Here is a 17,868-nt window from a genome sequence, read left to right as displayed (position 1 = left end):
CAATCCACACATGACCCTGTGACCACACATGACCCTGTCCTCAAACTAGGGTTCCCAGATGTTCAGTTCCCATTATCTCCAGCTGCAATGGTCCATCAACATCTGGGGACCCTGCTTTGAGAATCCCTGGTGGATAGGATTGCAGCCTTAGCTAATTTAAGTGCTTTGGCTTTTAACCAGCTAACGAGATGTATAGACATCTGCTTAACTGCAATACCTCAACATATACTTGGGGAGGAGAACTGGTCTTGTGCGAGTAAGCGTAAATTGACCCCTTTGCTAAGCAGGTTCTACCCTGGTTTGCATTTGGATGGGAGACTCCATGTGTGCGCACTGGAAGATATTCCCCTTAGGGGATGGAGCCGCTCTGGGAAGTGCATTTGCCTGCTTGCAAAATGTGAACTTCTTTAATTTGCCCAAATTATCCAGGTTGGATAATTTTGTTTCAATTTCATTAATTTAATAATAAATCAATTAAATGTGTATGCACCCCGCCTTTTGGATCACGGGATCCCCAGCATGACTATAGAACAACCTTGAAACTACAGATAGTTTCAAGATAGAATATGTAAAACATTAACAATTAAAAGCATAGCAGCAGCGGTCCGGAAGCTGTAAACCTGAAATAAAACTACTAATGAAATCGGCAGCTAAAGACCAGACACCCCAGAACCCTTTGAGATCATTCTTGGCTCCTCACATACGAGGCTACCTGGAAACTCTGCTCCTCTTTGGAGGCTCTCCTGTGTGTCCCCTTCCAGTCTGGAGGGCATGAGAGAGAGTGCCTTCTCAGCTGTGGCCCCCAGATTATGGAGCAGCCTCCCCATGGACCTATGTCTAGCTGGTCACGGTCTGCCTTGCATCGGGCATGTTTTCTTCCAGCAAACTCTTAATGGATGTTCCCTCGCTCTCATGGAACTCCAAACCACTGTCCTCTTCAACAGTCAAATATTGGTTCTATGTATGATGATGTTCTGTTTTATAATTGTGAGCCGCCTTTAGTACAGACTTGTAATTAATCTGTGGGATTCTCTACCACGAGATGTTGTGATGGCCACTAGTTTGGATGGCTTTAAAAGGGGCTTGAACCTCTAAGTTCAAAGAGGTTAGGTCTATCAATGGCTACTAGTCCGGTGGCTATAGGCCACCTCCCGCCTCAGAGACAAGATGCCTCTCAATGCCAGTTGAAGGGGAGCCACAGCAGGAGAGAGGGCATTCCCTCAGCTCTTGCCGGTGGGCTTCTCAGTGGTATCTGGTGAGGCACTGTGGGAAACAGGACGCTGGACTAGATAGGACTCCTCGGAAAGATTCCAGGCATCTCATGGTGCTTCAGCTCCGCTTTCCCCACACAGAATGCAGTCATTAGAAGAGGCCATTGAAGCAGCCAACACTTGCTTTCTTTCCAACCACCAACAGTTTTGTGGCTGGGTGTGATGGGAGTTGTAGTCCAGCAACATCTGGGGACCCAAGGTGGAGAACCCTGACTTTGCTCTTGCTTTCCTGGCCTCCTTGATCCTGGGTACCTCTGCAGTCTTTGTCCATGCAGATGCTCTTGGAGGTAGATGTCCGTCTTCGGAGTCCTAAACAAAGAGGCCATGCCCAGAGAACTCCTCATGCCTTGTAGGGGAGTGTACAAAGCCAGCCCAAATGCGAACGCGTTGACAGCAGCTGGATCTCTTTATGCCCCATGTCTCTGGCTGCCCGGTCCTCTTTCGGCAAGTCCTCTCCTGTCTGACTGTGTCCAAGGTGGCTTGCATGTGCCTTTCTGAAGCTCTACTCTAGGGCTCTTCAGGGCAAGGCCCAGCAGTCTGTGGTGGACCCCCATCAAGCCGAAGTGTGGCTTGTGTCCAACTCTGCACGGTCCCACAGCACCAGTTGGAGCCAACCCTTCCCAGTGCTGGGGGTGCTTTTTAGTTAGTTAGTTACTTAGTTTAATTAACCACCCTTCCAAAAATGGCTCAGGGCAGTTTACAACAGAATAAAAACAATTAAAGTCAATTAACAATTAAAATCCAAACTAAATCGATTAAACAATTAAAATCCTTTTGTTTATTTGTTTAAAATATTGCTATACCACCCAAAACTTGAGTCCCTGGGCAGTTTGCAATTAAAATCATTTAAAACATCAAATCAATTATCAATTAAAATCATTTAAAACATCAAAAACATTTCAAACCCAGTATTGAAATTTTAAAACTATAAATCTAATTAAACGCCTGGGTGAATAAATGTGTCTTCAGTACCTTTTTACAAGTTGCCAGAGATGGGGAGGCTCTTCTTTCAACAGGGAGTGCGTTCCCAAGTCCAGGGGCAGCAACAGAGAAGGCCCGTCCCCGAGTAGCCACCAAATGAGTTGCCGGCAGCCGCAGATGAACCTCTCCAGGTGATCTTAACAGGCTTTAAACATTAAGGATTTAAACATTAAAATCATTTAAAACCATAGATCTCATTAAAAGCCTGGGTGAATAAATGTGTCTTCAGTGCCATTTTAAAAGTTGCCAGAGACGGGGAGGCTCTTCTTTCAACAGGGAGCGCATGGAAGGGAAACGGAGCCCGCTTGAGCCTCTGCACCGTCTTGGAAGGCGTGAGTGGGAGAAATGCTCTAGGAAAGGCAAGGAAGAGCCGCCCTTCCCAGCACTCCATGCCTGCCTTGCAGGAAGCTTCAGGGGCTCCGGAGGGCTCCGTTTCCCTTAAAAGGGCCCTCCCAGCACTGAGCGAAGCGCAGTCCTGTGCAGAGGCCAGCACGGCGGGAAACGGCTCTCGCCTTCCAGGATTTTTGCCATCGTGACCCCCGCTTGAAAAATAGTGAAGGTCACTGATCCCTCCCATCTCAGGAATAGATCTGGAGCTGGGGAGGAGGGATGGCCAGGTGTTTGGGGGTGGGGGGGCCTCTTGTCTTTTTATTTTTATTTTTCCCAGTCTGATCTTGGGCTGGATTCATATGAACGCCGCCTCCCACGGTTGTAGCCCCAGTTTTGGTGGCCAGCCCCTGTTCCTTCCCTTCCCATCAAGAACCGGCCTGGGGGCCCTGCGTACCTTGCATCCTGCCGCAGGAAGTTGTCCCCAGATGGCCAGAGGGCGGTCGGAGGCTGGTGGGGATGCCCTTGAGCTCCCACAAGCCCTGCTGGTTTGCACAAAGGGTCAGAAGGGTTGCTCCAAAGTGGCCAGTGGCTTTATTCTTGGGCCGCCTCCGTGTCTGACTCCATTAGCTGCCATGGCTGCCCCTTCCCATGAGTGTGCTGGTGCAGGCGTGGCCTGCTTGTGTGGTCATTGAGTGCTGCCTGCCTCTGCTTCCATCCCGTGGCATCCCCGTGTTCCTGATGCTTGTAATAGGTCAAGAAGGGTACTTGGTCTCTCTGCGGCGCTTTTGCTTCTTCCCTGACTTCCCTCAAGCAGCTGGGTGTGCATTCAACCTCCACTTGCTGGTCTTCCAGCCCAGGTAGAAGTCCCCCACCACCACACACACACACACACATATTGAGCCTTGAGGGCAGTGTCTCCTGCAGCATCTGTCCCCCAGGCTGTATGCCGAGGCCAGGATGCCATGTGGTGACCAGCTTCTCATCTCCCGGTGTGCCTTCTCAGCTGTTAAAAACTAGCCCCGTAGAAAGCTACGGCCAGCTCCAGTCCAGATTTTGGTGCAGTATGGTAGGAACATAGGAAACTGCCATATACTGAGTCAGACCCTTGGTCTATCTAGCTCAGTATTGTCTTCACAGACTGGCAGCGGCTTCTCCAAGGTTGCAGGCAGAAATCTCCCTCAGTCCTATCTTGGAGATGCTGCCAGGGAGGGAAATGGGAACCTTCTGCTCTTCCCAGAGCGGCTTCATCCCCTGAGGGAATCTCTTCCAGTGCTCACACTTCTAGTCTCCCATTCATAAGCAACCAGGGCAGACCCTGCTTAGCTAAGGGGACAAGTCATGCTTGCTACCACAAGACCAGCTCTCCTCCCTTGGTCTTGCTGCCTCTCTGCCGTCCAGCCAGTGTTCCTTGTCACGGGATCCCGGATGCTGTTGACTACAACTCCCAGCATCCCCGGCCAAAGGCCATTGCAGCTGAGGATGCTGGGAGCTGTAGTCAACAGCATCCGGGATTCCTTGTTATCGGGGACACTGCCTCCCGCCCCTAATCTCCATGCCTATCTTGCTCCCATAGGATATGCGTCTCCTTTTCCTTCTCCCCGATTCGCTCCAGCCAGTGGTCCAGACTCTGGGGCACTGCTCTCCTTTTCATTCATGGCGGTGGAGAGCTGGTCTTGTGGTAGCGAGCAGGGCTTGTCCCCTGTGCTGAGCAGGGCTTGCCTTGGTCTGCATTTGGATGGTGGACGCCATTTGAGCGCTGTCTGCTGTAAGGGGATGGGGCTGTAGCTCAGTGGCAGAACTGCTTTGCATGCAGAAGGTCCCGGGTTGAATCCCTGCTGACAGCATCTCCAGGTAGGAAAAGACCCTTGTCTGAGCCGCCAGTCAGTAGAGGCAATGCTGAGTCATATGGAACCATGGTGTGACTCGAGATAAGGCAGCTTCCTATGTTCCTCTGAGGAGGCATGATGGTGACCGAGAAGGATCTGTCTGAGCAGACTCGGCAAGGAGGCACCTCCCGTTTCCTCCTTACACCACCTGCCTCCTTATCTTGGGGAATATTCTTGTTCCCCAGACTTTCAGAGGGCAGCCAAACCAAGCTAGGGGGCGACTCCTCTAGCGCAGGCCTTTAAGCCCGTGGAAATGGCTGGGCGTGAAGTGGTCCATCCTTCCTTCTCCTCTAGCATCCTTCTGCTTCAGACCCCCCATATTGGGGGGGTGCACCTGTGTGCCCCCCGGACAGGTGCTTCAGCCATCATGTTGCAGAGCTGATCGTGAAAGGCATTTCGTTGCTGCTGTAGCGGGGGTGGGGGGTGGGGGCCGTTGCCTGAACCCTCAGGTCGTACTGGTGTCCGGTGGCTTCGGCCAGGAATGCCTTGTGTTCATGCAAGTGAACACTGCCAGCCTGGGCTTCCGCTTGTTCATCACCAATCTATTCATTTATTTTTCTTTGGATTTATATCCTGCTCTTCCTCCAAGGACCTCAGAGTGGTGTAAATATTGTCTTTACCTGAACCGAAGGCTACATTCCCACCCACCCCCAAGTTCTTTGATGTTAGAAACTGGGGGGGCCTCTTAAATTCAGAGTCTTCTCCCTTTGGGGGTTAATACCAGCATAATCTATATTTAGCCTGTATTTTAAAAGGGGCTCATCTTAAGTCCAGAGTTGCCTTCTGTTCGGGTAAATGCGGTAGTTCCTTCTTGCTTGTTTAAAACATTATCCCACATCCTTCAGTGCAAACTCACAGAAACCCTGTGGGCCAAGGTAGGCATGTTATGGGAGGTTTTTTGCATGGGATGAACATCCAGCACGCCTGTCCCTTGGCTGCCCTCAGCCTAGCCAGAACCCTGGCTGTCTTCCGCACAAATGCATCCCAGCCTGCAAGTCCAGGCAATCACATGGGGCACCTGACGCTCAGATGGGCTCTGGGGACAAGCTCTGTGTCTTCCGTGCTGTGCAGAAAAGCAGGGAACTCTGGATGAGCCACTGATTCAACATGCTGAAAATCTGTGTTCACTTTTTATATATAAAAAAGCAATTTTCGAGCCCTTATGGCAGGGCATCTCAAGCGGGGGGTGTTGCCAGATGTTGGACTTCAACTCCCATCATCCCCAGCCCCAGCCTGGGGGTGATGGGAGTTGTAGTCCAACACCTGGGGGCCCATGCTTGAGAAGCCTGCCCTGTGGCATAAAAATATGTTTGAAAGCCTGGGGCGATGCCCTGTGAAACTTTTCAAGCCCGAGGGGGGTCAGTGGGGCTTCAGAAGAAAGTAATTCAAAATCAGCCAACATATCCAAATGTATGTAACCTGCATAAATGAAATAGATTGCAGGGTCCGCCCCCCCCCCCCCCCACTTTTACATAGAGTGCAATCAGGTCTGTGTTCATCCGAACAGCAGGGTCTGCAAACCAGAAACACACACACCAAAAAGGGCCCCATTTCCAGCCTGCGCCCATCTCCCACTCTTGTCTCCACAGCCAGTGTTTCCTCTAAGGCGTGCGCACTTGCGCACGCTCACAAGTTTGTTGTTGTCCTCTCAGTAAATTTTAGATCCTGCTGAGGTTGAATCAGGAAGGCCCCACATGATGCTGCTGCCCAGAACAAAACTCAATCCGCACACAGATGAAACAAAATTAGAGAGAACACTGCCCACAACGTATGTTTGTTTTTACTTATTTGTTACATTTCTGTACTGCCCCATCTGATAGCTCTGGGCGGTTTACAGTAAATGAAACCAAGGCCTAACAAGCAATGAAAACAATTTAAAAAGCTTAAAACAATATGCAACAGTTTAAAGGCTCTGGAAGGCCAGACTTTAAAAGTAGGTCTTAAGGGTGCTCTTGAAGTCCAGTAATGTTGCTCAGCCTCGGATTTCTGCAAGGAGCTTGCTCCAGAGGCTGAGAGCTGCTGTGAAGAAGGCCCGATCCCGAGTGGCTGCCAGGCGAATTGGTGGCAGCTGGAGCCGGACCTCTCCGGATGACCTTAATGTTGGGTGGGGATCATGCAGAAGATTGATTGATTAATGGTGGCTAAGTTTCTGGGCAAAAGACAAGGTGCTGGTTATAACCTATAAAGCCCTAAACAGCCTAGGCCCGGAGTATTTAAGAGAACATCTTCTTTGCCATGATCCCCACTTTCCTTTGAGGTCATCTGGAGAGGTCTGTCTGCCACCGGCTCGACTGGTGGCCACTAAGGGCTGTCCCAAGACTCCGCTCAAGACTCTGGGATGTGCTCCCTGCTGAAATCAGAGCCTCCCCATCTCTGGCAACCTTTTAAAAGACAGTTAAGACACATTTGTTCACCCAGGTTTTGAATTAGATCTACAGTTTTTAACATTGTGTTAAATTTTTAAATGTTTTAATTTGAACTGTTTTTCTAACTGCTCAGAGACACAAGTTTTGGGCGGTATAGAAACTTGTAGAATGAATGAATGAATGAAGTAAATGTAAGGGACTGCAGTTTGCATCGGAGAAGGAACCATGTAGGTTTAAAAGGAAAGCCCCAGTGGGATGTGGGCCCAGAGCTTGCCTCCGGTCTCCTAAAGACCAGGCCCACCCTCTGTGGCCCTGGGCCTTTGGGGTGCACATCCCAAGCATTGCCTGGAGGCCCTTCTCCACCCCACGGGGCACTCAGCTCTCTCACCAGGGCTGCACGAGCCATGGTTCGTTCTGGCCATTCCCTCTCCTGCAAGCCCACCCCCTGAAAGAGTGCACACCGATACGTTCTTGGCCACTCTCCAAGCAGCTTTGGGTGCTTGTGATTAGTCCCAGCTCAGGAACTTCCAGTGGGTTGTACTGGTTGTCTTTGCATATATGAATGTTGGTGGCAGGGGCTTGTGCTTCACCTGCACAGCGGTGTGTGTGTGTGTGTGTGTGTGTGTGCGTGTGTGTGTGTGCGTGTGCGTGTGCGTGTGCGTGTGTGCTCTCTGTGTGTGGGTACAATGCAGGCGTCTCTTTCCAGGAGAAATGGGCCAAATCCCCACTTTGGGCGCAAATACAGACAGCACAAGTCTCTTGTTGTGGACGTGGGTGTGAATGTCTCCGGTTGCTCTGAGGGGGTGTGGACTTGGCAGATAAGCCATGCTTACCCCCTTAATGCAGGGACGCTCAGACTTGGGCCCCCAGGTGTTCTTGGCCTGCCCCTCGTGTCATCCCCAGCCACAGTGCCAGGAAGGTTGATGGGAGTGGGATGCAAGGCTGGGGACCCTTGCTCGAGCGCAGCGCTGCTCAGCTTGGGTCCTCCGGCTGTTTGTGAACTACAACTCCCATCACCTCCAGCCACGGTGGTCAGTAGCCGAGGATTGTGGGCATTGCAGTCCAGCGTCTGCAGGAGAGCCAAAGCTGTGCAGTTCTCTTGCCGATTGGGTAGCAGTGCTCTTCTCACATGCACGCAAGCTGCAGAGGCCCTGAGAAGCTCCCAGCCCTTGTGGATGTGGTGGAAGTTGGGTGCCCTGCATGGCAGCTGGGGCTGCCTTGCTTCCACCCCTCCTGTCTGCTCCAGCTCTGCAGGCACCGCCACCCCTTCCCTCGAGGGCAGCCAGAAACCCAACTGAGAACCCCACGGGGAACCTGGGCAGAAGCAGCTTCCTGGGCCCGTGGCTGTGAGTGCGCTGGGGGCTGAATGGACAGCGCTTTGCTGTTTTCCCAGTCAGCGCTGCTTTCCCTCCCAAACTGGCAGCGCTACGCCAGAGATCTTGGAGGCCCTGTTGTGCAGAGTTGACCACACCCTGGTGCTCCCTGCCCGCCTGCATGCCCGTGACTGTTTGGGCGCTGGAGGAGTCTCCTTTTTGCAAGCCTCTTCTTCTCATTCTCTCTCTCTCTCCCTCCACGTAATGCTTGCAGCAGATCTTCCACAGTCAGGCCGGTAGCCAGGGACGGGTCGGGGTCTTTCCACCAGCCATGCCGCTTTTGCTGCCTCATCTGTTTCTCTCTAGACTCTCCTCGCTGAATCCGCCGCCGGACCGTCCTCCTGTCCTTGCTGTCTTTCTGCCTGCCTTTTGACAGAGTCTCCTAGTGTGTTAGCTGCCCCTTTCGCTTTGAGGGCTGCAGCCTGTTTTCCCCCTGGAGCCTCCCCGCCCTAGAGAAGATGCTGGATGAGCCTTCTCTCCCGTCATTGTCTCTAATCCATGGCTCTGTCTACTACTCCAGAAATCCAGGAGGTGGAAGAGTAAACGAGAGGGAACAGATGCTAGCAGCCGGCCAATCAAAGCGGCTGGGAAGGTCATCATCCAGGACATCTCTTGCCTACTCCCTGTCCACAAATCACTGGGGGAGATGTACATGTGAGTACACAAGCCAAATGGCTGGGACCCCCAAGGCCTTAACGAACTTCTAGATTGGTTAGTAATTCTGTGGGCGGGAGGGTTAACATGTAAATAAATGGATAGTCCATGTTGCAGTCCAGGGGATGGGGCCGTAGCTCAGTGGTTAGAGCATCTGCTTTGCATGCAGTTGGCTCCAGGTTCCCTCCCTGGCAGCATCTCCCGGTAGGGCTGGGAGAGACTCCTGCCTGGAATCTCAGAGAGGTACTGCCAGTCAGTGTCGACAGTCCTGAGCTAGATGGACCGAGGGCCTGGCTCAGTAGAAGCCAGCTTCCTATGAGAGTCCATTGACAGTCCAGAAATATGCAGAATTTTCCGCATTTGTCATTTTTCTCTCCAAAGGTTCTTCTCCTCTGCGCTGGCACAGAGTGTTTTTTAAACCTTGTCTTTTTACCGTGTGCACGTATTGCAAAATATTGATGTCCTTTGAATGAAGAACTTTATGAGCAACACAGGGATGCCACCTAAATGGAATCCATTTGTAGAGTTCCATATGTATGAGGACCCCCACTTTGTGTGTTACTTCGTGCCAGTGTTGTGACGTTGTGACATGCAGTTCTCTGTCCCTGCTCTGTGACATTGGCTGCTACTGTACAGAAATGCACAATCTGGAGGTTACAACTGAGGGTAGAAGATGCTACACGTTACAAAGGGAGAGAGGGAAGAACTGGACTTAGAAATGCCATTTGCAGCAACAAGCCTGCTTCTCCCACGGTGCATCATTTTGCCTGTACACTCTGCAGAGATGAGTTGAGCAAGGGGCTGTCCCTTTTCTAATGGTGGCCAGTGGCTTTGCAGAAAAGAATGGGCTTGACCCTTACCCCTTTATACAGCCGCTGCTCTTCTTCCCTTTCAGACTGAACGTGGCAAATATTCAGGAAACCTGCCAGAAGAACGCAGCCTCAGCGGTGACTGTGGGACGCAGGGATCTCTTGCAGGTATTGTGTCGGGTCCACGCAAGGCTCGGGAGGGGCAAATTTGGGTGGAGGTGGTATTATTTTATTATCTATAGAACAGCAACAAATATTTATATACCGCTTTTCAACAAAAAGTTGAAAGTTGACTCAGCCTTCCATCCTTCCGAGGTCGGTAAAATGAGTACCCAGAATGTTGGGGGGCAATATGCTAAATCATTGTAAACCGCTTAGAGAGCTTCCAGCTATAGAGCGGTATATAAATGTAAGTGCTAAGTGCTATTGCTAAAAGTTCCCAAAGTGGGGTGGGTATGTGTGTACATATATATACTTATATGTGTGAATATATATATGTGTGTGTATACATATATACGTATATATACGTGTGTGAGTGTGGGTATATATACATATATGTATGTATGTATGAATGAATGTGGATCAGTTTCCCCAAAGGGCTCACAATCTAAAAAGAAACACAAGACAGACACCAGCAACAGTCACTGGAGGTCCTGTGCTGGGGGTGGAGAGGGCCAGTTGTTCTCCCCCTGCGAAATAAAGAGAATCCCAATGTTAAGAAGGTGCCTCTTGGCCCAGTTAGCAGGGGTTGTACACATACTGTACCTGGGGTTCCTAGCCTTGGCCCCCAGATGTGGTTGGTCTACAAGTCCCATCCCGTTCTCCACAGCAGTGTCCCCTCTAACAGGGATTCTCCAGGCAAATTGGGGGTGATGGGAGTTGTAGTCAACAATATCTGGGAATCCCTGTTTGAGGGAGCACGGGTCCCTAGTCATGATGGAGTTGTAGCTGACTTGAACTGCTGCCCCAGGCTCCTTGGAGGAGGCCCTGCTGTGCAAGTTGAGCCGGGGGTGCAGAATCGTGTTTGCTGCCCCGGCAGTATCTGTCATGACATTTGCTCCTCCTCCTCCTCTTCCAGGTCTGGTCCCTGGCCACAGTCGCAACGGATCTCTGCCTCGGCCCAAATTCTGATCCGGACTTGGAGACCCCCTGGGCTCAGCATCCGTTTGGTCGGCAGCTTCTGGAGTCTCTGTAGGTGTCTGGAACAAGAAAGGGCTATAAGGAGAGCGGCTGCTGGTGGCGGTCAGAGTAAACGATCCTGGGCTAGATGGTCTGACTTGGTAGTAGGCAGTTTAATTGGCTCATAAATGTGGGGAGCATAAAACACACAAGCCGCACAGCACATTCATTTTTATCATAACAGTTGTTCTCTGGGCGGCTCCCAAAATAAAACAATCGAACACGAAACAAAAAGAATAAAACATGCCATTAAAACAACAACAACAACACATTAAACACAAAAACAGAAACGGCAATAAAATGCAACTCAAAGCAAAGCGGAAACATTTTTAAATGCTCCTTTAAAAACTCTTCTTCCTTGTGCAGATCTTTCCCAAGCCAAGCTTGGTGTGTTTTGTTTCACTGCAGAAGCATCATGCAAGCGAGGGATCTGGTTTGGGGGGGTGTGTGTGTGTGTGTGTGTGTGTGTGTGTGTGTGTGTGTGTGTATGTGTATGTGTCAAAAATCTAGCACTCTGGAAATCTCTCGTTTGTTGCTTTTCTGTGTTTGTGTTCAAAGCAAGTGTCATGGCTGCAAAGAGGAGCTTGAGGGGGGCAGGGCGGGACCTTGCAAATCCCAAGTTGCAGGAGAGATTGGCGAGCAGGACTTCTGCTCCCAAGCTCTGCATCGCCTCCCGCTGTGGCCAGAGTGAAACAGAATTGGGGACTCAAAGCGAGCAAATTGGTTCGTGAACGGGATGTAAAATTAACTGAGCAGATATTTTAAAAAACTAGTGAGCGCATGCATATATGCACACCTTAGAAGGAACACTGGGCCCCTTTCCCTTAGGGGAATACCTTAGGAACATAGGAAGCTGCCATAGACTGAGTCAGACCCTTGGTCTGTCTAGCTCAGTATTGTCTTCACAGACTGGCAGCGTCTTCTCCAAGGTTGCAGGCAGCAATCTCTCTCAGCCCTAGCTCCGAGATGCTGCAGGGAAGGAACTGGGAACCTTCAGCTCTTCCCAGAGCGGCTCCATCCCTTGAGGGGAATATCTTCCAGTGCTCACACTTCTAGTCTCCCATTCATATGCAACCAGGGCGGACCCTGCTTAGCTAAGGGGACACGTCATGCGTGCTACCACAAGGCCAGCTCTCCTCGCACCTTACAGTGCTCACATGGAGTCTCCCATCCAAATGCAAACCAGGGTGGACCCTGCTTAGCAAAGGCTACCATTCATGCACGCTTGCTCCACAAGACCAGCTCTCCTCCCATTGAACTGTTGTGTGCCCTTCTCTGCTCTGGGTCTTGGGGCACAGCCCAGGCCTTGGCCTGCTGGGGGTGCTGCTGTTGGTCAGCCTGATCTTCTCTTCTCTTCCAGGGTGGCCCATTACTGCCAGCTCCATGATGTGCAGACCCTGGCCATGCTGTGCAGCGTTTTTGAGGCCCAGTCCAGGCCGCAGGGAGCCCCGATTCCCACAGGGCTCTTCCCCCAGCGCCTCTCCAGCCACAGCCGATATGTACGGGCAGACTGTTCTCCCTCCTCTTCCTTCCAGAAGCCCAGTCCGTGTCGGTTCTGCCTGTGACGTGATTTCCTCTTGTTTCTCCCACACCAGCCCAGCTTCACCTCCTCTGGCTCCTGCTCCAGCATGTCGGACCCTGGACTCAGTGCCAGCAGCTGGAATATCGGTAGGCAGACCACTCTCCGCTTTGAGATCCCCAGCAGCAGCAGCAGGAGGAGGAGGAGACGGAGACGTCTTCCATTTGTCTGGAAGATCCCACCCTTGTCCTTCTTTATTCAGATAATATTCCAAGATGTTTGCTTGAAGGCTGAGCCATTCTGCTTGCTTTGCACGTGAAAAACCGGGCTTCCTCTGCAAGGGAACTACTTGCAAAACTTTAGATACAGGCTGTCCAGCAGGCAGACCCCAGAGCAGATTTAGCAAGCCACCTTAATGAAGGGGCAAAAGAACAGAACCCTTGTGAAGAGCTTTCATCTCACAACCAGGTTCAAAGGTTTAGCAAAGCCCTGGGGCTGAGCTTGCTGGATCAGTTTGCTTTCTTGCAAGGGAAGCTCCTTGGTAAGCAACTCAGCTTGCAAACAGAACTGAGGTGTATTGCCAAGTACTTTACCAGATCAAACAAGCTCAGCTTTTGACCAGCATACCTTATTAGACAATGACATTTTTGATGGAAACTGATCAGAGTAAAGAAACTATTTATTTATTTATTTGTTTATTTACATGACTATCCCCCTCTTCCTTCCTCCAAAGAGCCCAGAGCAGTGTGCATGATTTATCTCCACAACAACCCTGTAAGGTAGATTGGGCTGCGAGATAAGTGACTGGCCCAGAGTTGCCCAGTGAGTCTCATGGCTGAACAAGGATTTGAACTCAGGTCTCCCCAGTCCTAGTCAGTATTCTCTCTAATTTTTTTTCATCTGTGTGCAGAATGAGTTTTGTTCTGGGTGGCAGTATCACGGCAGTGTGCACGCACCACGTGCATTCAGTGTGGGGCCTTCCTGAGTCAGCCTGAGCGGAATCTAAAATTAACTGAGCAGACATAAGAAAATGTTAGAGTGTGAGCACATGTGCACGCCTTAGAGGGAACATAGGTCCTAGTCCAACACTCTAACCACGACACCACGCTGCAGTAGGGGGATAGACCAGGGATAAAATGAAGCTGTGACAGGAGCGAGTTAATCCCTAACTAGCCAAACCTATAGTGGTTTGACCCCTGGGGGCAAAACTTGCAAAGACAGGGCCTAGCACAAGGGATGTCTCTCCCAATGAGCCCTGACCTGCTGGTTTCTGCGTTCTTTGAGCTCCTCCTCCTTCAGCACGTCAGTGGGTGGTGCATAAAACAATCCATCTGGTGGGCCTGCTTGCCACCTGGGTGCGGCCCTTCCCTCTGCATGGAAGCACGAGGGCTGTTCTCTACCAGCATTGAGCCGCCACCCCGTCAGAGTTCTGCTAACCACGCTTTGACCTTTGCAGCTGGCAAAGAGATGGACCACACATCTGCCTGGGGTGAGTCTTCACCTGATGACTTCCGCTTTGGGAATCTGGCATATGCCGACCACCGGGACCGGGAAAAGGACCAGCACGACAGGAACAAGAGGTACTGCAGATCCCAGGGTCATTGCCGGGGATCCAGAAGGGGCAGAGGCATCATCCTGCTAACGCAGGGGTTCCCAGCCACCGATCCCCGGATATTGTTGGACTAGCAGGAGTCCTCTTCTGCACAGAATGAATGAATGTTTATTACGGTCAGTGACCCATAACAGAAACAACACAATACAGCTCATTTCACATATACAAGAAAATATTATTTAACCAATTCATTCTAATACCATTTACTCAAACAATTTGGATCTAATCTTACTTGCTGCTGCACAAAATTTAGCCACATTCGGTGTTATGCGTTCACTACAATCTGCTAATAGAAAAGAAACATACCCATCCTCTGTTCTACCCGGGATATTCAGTAAAAAAGGAGAAATCAGTTCAGAACGAATATCCTTGTAAAATAAGCAATATAGCAGAACATGAGCCACCGATTCTACACCTTGACCACGGGGACAGATCCGATTATTAACAGGGATTATCAGATCCAGAAATGTTCTCCCACTTGGCACCAAGGTCTTCCCCAACACCTTACCCTAGTCTTTTTCAAGACCATTTTTATGACCTGCTCCCCTACTCCCACCCCTTCATCCTAGCCTGACGTCTAGAATGACAGTTTTTCCTCCTCTTTCTCCTTTTTTTCTTTGTTTAAAATTAATACTTTAAAAACCTAATAAAGCAACTGAGACCCTCTAAGACCATCTAAAACTTGTGAAATATTGCAGAATGAATAGCCAGAATAAAAACAGCACAAAGGAAGAGCACCTAAAACTAAGGGTGTGCATGGACCAGTTCGCGGTCAAACCGGTCTTTTGTGAACTGGTCTTCAATTGTGAACCACTCTGAACCAGTTGGCAGAGCAGCACGTGGGCCGTGTATACCCCTGCCTAAAACCAAGGTCAAGACCATAACAACTAGCCGAGTAGGCAAAACAAAGACTGGTCACTGCCCCCAAGGAGCTTACAGTCCACATTTGAACAGCAGGGAGAGGTGGGAATAAATGTGAGTGAAGGTGGTTAGTTAAGGTTCACTTCATTTGGGGGTGAAGATTCTGGGTTCTTTCTCTAGGCTTCTGGACCCGGCCAATACACAGCAATTTGATGACTTTAAGAAATGCTACGGAGAAATCCTTTACCGCTGGGGTCTGCGAGAGAAACGGGCTGAAGTTCTAAAGTTTGTCTCCTGCCCTCCTGATCCTCACAAAGGGATTGGTGAGTGAAATCTGAATCTGGGGTTGCCTCTTGGGCACTTGTGTATGATTCCCTTGTTTTGCAAGGGTGCTTTCCCTTTTTGCAAGAGTTGCAGGGAGGAGAGCTGGTCTTGTGGTAACAAGCATGAATTGCCACCTTTGCTAAGCAAGTGGTGCCTTGGTTTTCATTTGGATGGGAGACTAGATGTGAGCGCCTTAAGCTATTCTCCATAAGGGATGGGGCTGTAGCTCACTAGAAGATGCCATGTTCCCTCCCTGGCTGCATCTTCAGGTAGGGCTGGGAGAGACTCCTGCCTGGAACCTTGGAGAGCCGCTGCCAGCCAGTGTAGAGTCAGACCCTTGGCCCATCTAGCTCAGTCTTGACTACACTGACCACTGACTGGCTCGCTATGATTTCAGGCAGGAGTCTTTCCCAGCCCTATCAGGGATGGAACCTGGGACCTTCTGCACAGCCTCGTCCTCTAAGGGCAACACCTTACCGTGCTCACATCTAGTTTCCTATCCAAATGCAAACCAAGGCCAACCCTGTTTAGCAAAGGGATCAGTTCATGCTTGCTGCCAGAAGACCAGCTCTCCTCTCTGTAAGTAAGAAACCGACCTTGCTAAGAAATCCGTCTTTCCCGGGGTTTTTACCGCTCCTTCCTTGTGCTGTGTGGCATGGCCCCATCCCACGCCCTGCTGCCGGTAACCCCCTCTCCTCCTTTCTCTCCTGGCAGAGTTCGGGGTCTACTGCAGCCACTGCCGCAGTGAGGTGCGTGGCATCCAGTGCGCCATCTGCAAGGGCTTTGCGTTCCAGTGTGCCATCTGCCACGTGGCCGTACGAGGCTCCTCCAACTTCTGCCTGACCTGTGGGCACGGGGGGCACACCAGCCACATGATGGAGTGGTTCCGCACTCAGGAGGTCTGCCCCACTGGCTGCGGCTGCCACTGCTTGCTGGAGAGCACCTTCTGACTGAAAAGCAGCCTTGGAACCTGAATTTGCGCCGCGGTTGAAAAAGCAAGGAGTTCTTCCGGCTCTCTTCCCAGAAGGGTGACCCGGCGGCTTGGCTGCTTGGGCCTTCTGTGCTCCCTGGCAGAAGGTGCGGAGAGTTGGCTCCTGTCCCAGCAGGGTCTGCTTAAAGTGCAACGGAAGAGACAGCCGGTCATACGCAAAAGATTAGCCTCCTCCCTCGGGATGGGGAAAGAGTTCTTGAGCAGCGGGAGGATGACGGACTTCACAGCCTGTTGGAAGCGCGAAGCAACCAGCTCTGGAGGGCCCGGTGGATGCTTACAAGACATCTGAAGCACCTGGGAACTCAGACGGGTTGTGTTGGTGGGTGTGAGGTTTCTTTCCCCCCAAACGTCTGCCGTTCCTTGGCCTCGAACCTCTGTCTTCCACTAAAAGGAAGGCCCCACGTTAACAGAGAGCTCCCTGCACGGGGAAAGGTGCCAGTCCTAAAGGCTGGGTTGGCTGGATTTGGGCTGGGGTGTGTGCCTTGGGAGAGCAGGGGCCAGGGTGTCGGAATGGGTTGGAGCACATGGGAGAGAGTGCGCCGCTTTCTTCTGGGTGGTGGTTTTCCTGCCTCTTCTTCACCCGGGATTTGTAGGTGGCCCGGTTTCAGGAGGTGGGTGTGCTGGAGTGGTTTGGCCCTCTTTCACATGGAGGGAGAGGAGGCGGCAGTATCGAGGGGTCGGCCTTCATTGCCAGGCTGGATTTGGCGGGTGTCTTGAGTTTCCTTCGAAAAGGGAAGGGGGTCTGGGAGCCGCTTCCTGGGACGGGGTTTGCAGCAGTCATCTTGGGACTTGCCTTTTCTGTAATTTTTGGTGCCAAAATGCATTCCAGCCCCGAGGACGGGAGGGGTGAAAAGTCTCCTTTCCTGCCAGCAAGTCTCCGAATCCCTTGTGGGTACAAAAGGGCTGCTCTGCTGAGCGGTCTCCCGTTTGGACTTGGCCCTCCAGCACCGGGATGCAGCCTGCTTGCCTGCCAAGCCCACTGAAAGGGCCGCCCACATTGGCCTGGAAGCCTTGAGGGCCAGGAAGTGTATCGTGCATATTTCACCATCAATAAAGATCATTTTTAAAGCCAATTTTGCCCTGCCCCCTTGGTCAAGTGCCTTTGTGAATCGTGCTGCTCTCTGCCACTGAGTGCTTGTGTTTCTGTTCTGGGGGGCAGTTCTTACTTAGGAGGCTGCCTTATGCTGAGCCAGACCCTTGGTTCATGGGCCTAATCGTCTAGTTTTGTCTACACTACTTGGAGATGCTTCCAGGGATGGAACAGAGAACCTTTGGCACATGAAGCAGATGCTCTTTCTCTGAGCTATGGCCTCATCCCCACAGAAATGATTTTAGGAACAAAGGTAGCTGCTGAGTCAGATCATTGGTTCATCCAACTCAGTATTGCCTGCTCTGACTGGCAGCGGCTTCTCCAAGGTTGCAGGCAGGAGTCTCTCCCAGCCCTACCTGGAGATGCTGCCAGGGATTGAACCTGGGACCTTCTGCATGCCCAGCAGATGCTCTACCACCGAGCTACTTATTTTCAGCTCTCGGGACAGATCCCCTCCCAGGGATCTTGTTTCCACGGCTGTTTTTGAGAAGGTAAGAAATAAGTATTCCTTCTGAGGAGTTGGAAAAGTTTCTGCTGCTGTTCGCTGCCTCCATTTCCCAGGGCCAATGAGCACCTCTTCCCCAAGACAGAGGATGAGGGGATGGGCCGGAGGGAGAGAGGG

General features: G+C 51.3%; 1 protein-coding gene across 5 annotated transcripts in view; it reads left to right on the top strand.

Moving 5' to 3' along the window:
* The window catches only part of WDR59 (WD repeat domain 59), a 56,094-nt gene extending 38,865 nt beyond the window's left edge, over positions 1 to 17,229 (top strand). For 3 of the 5 annotated variants that reach the window (XM_053271113.1, XM_053271112.1, XM_053271114.1), the window contains 8 exons: positions 8,728 to 8,861; positions 9,757 to 9,838; positions 10,749 to 10,861; positions 12,210 to 12,348; positions 12,445 to 12,517; positions 13,825 to 13,948; positions 15,022 to 15,164; positions 15,880 to 17,229. In XM_053271113.1, coding sequence (XP_053127088.1) covers positions 8,728 to 8,861; positions 9,757 to 9,838; positions 10,749 to 10,861; positions 12,210 to 12,348; positions 12,445 to 12,517; positions 13,825 to 13,948; positions 15,022 to 15,164; positions 15,880 to 16,115 — 1,044 coding nt within the window. In that variant the 3' untranslated portion in view covers positions 16,116 to 17,229. Of the gene's footprint in view, positions 1 to 6,120; positions 6,237 to 8,727; positions 8,862 to 9,756; positions 9,839 to 10,748; positions 10,862 to 12,209; positions 12,349 to 12,444; positions 12,518 to 13,824; positions 13,949 to 15,021; positions 15,165 to 15,562; positions 15,730 to 15,879 lie in introns of those variants that run through there. The other 2 variants (XM_053271115.1, XR_008311269.1) reach the window with 2 other exon arrangements.
* The last annotated feature ends 639 nt before the right edge of the window (positions 17,230 to 17,868 follow it).

This window comes from Hemicordylus capensis, chromosome 9, assembly GCF_027244095.1.
Source record: "Hemicordylus capensis ecotype Gifberg chromosome 9, rHemCap1.1.pri, whole genome shotgun sequence".
Classification (NCBI taxonomy): Eukaryota; Metazoa; Chordata; class Lepidosauria; order Squamata; family Cordylidae; genus Hemicordylus; species Hemicordylus capensis.
The sequence above is the reverse complement of the archived record's forward strand: the minus strand, read 5'-3'. Positions and strand labels throughout refer to the sequence as shown.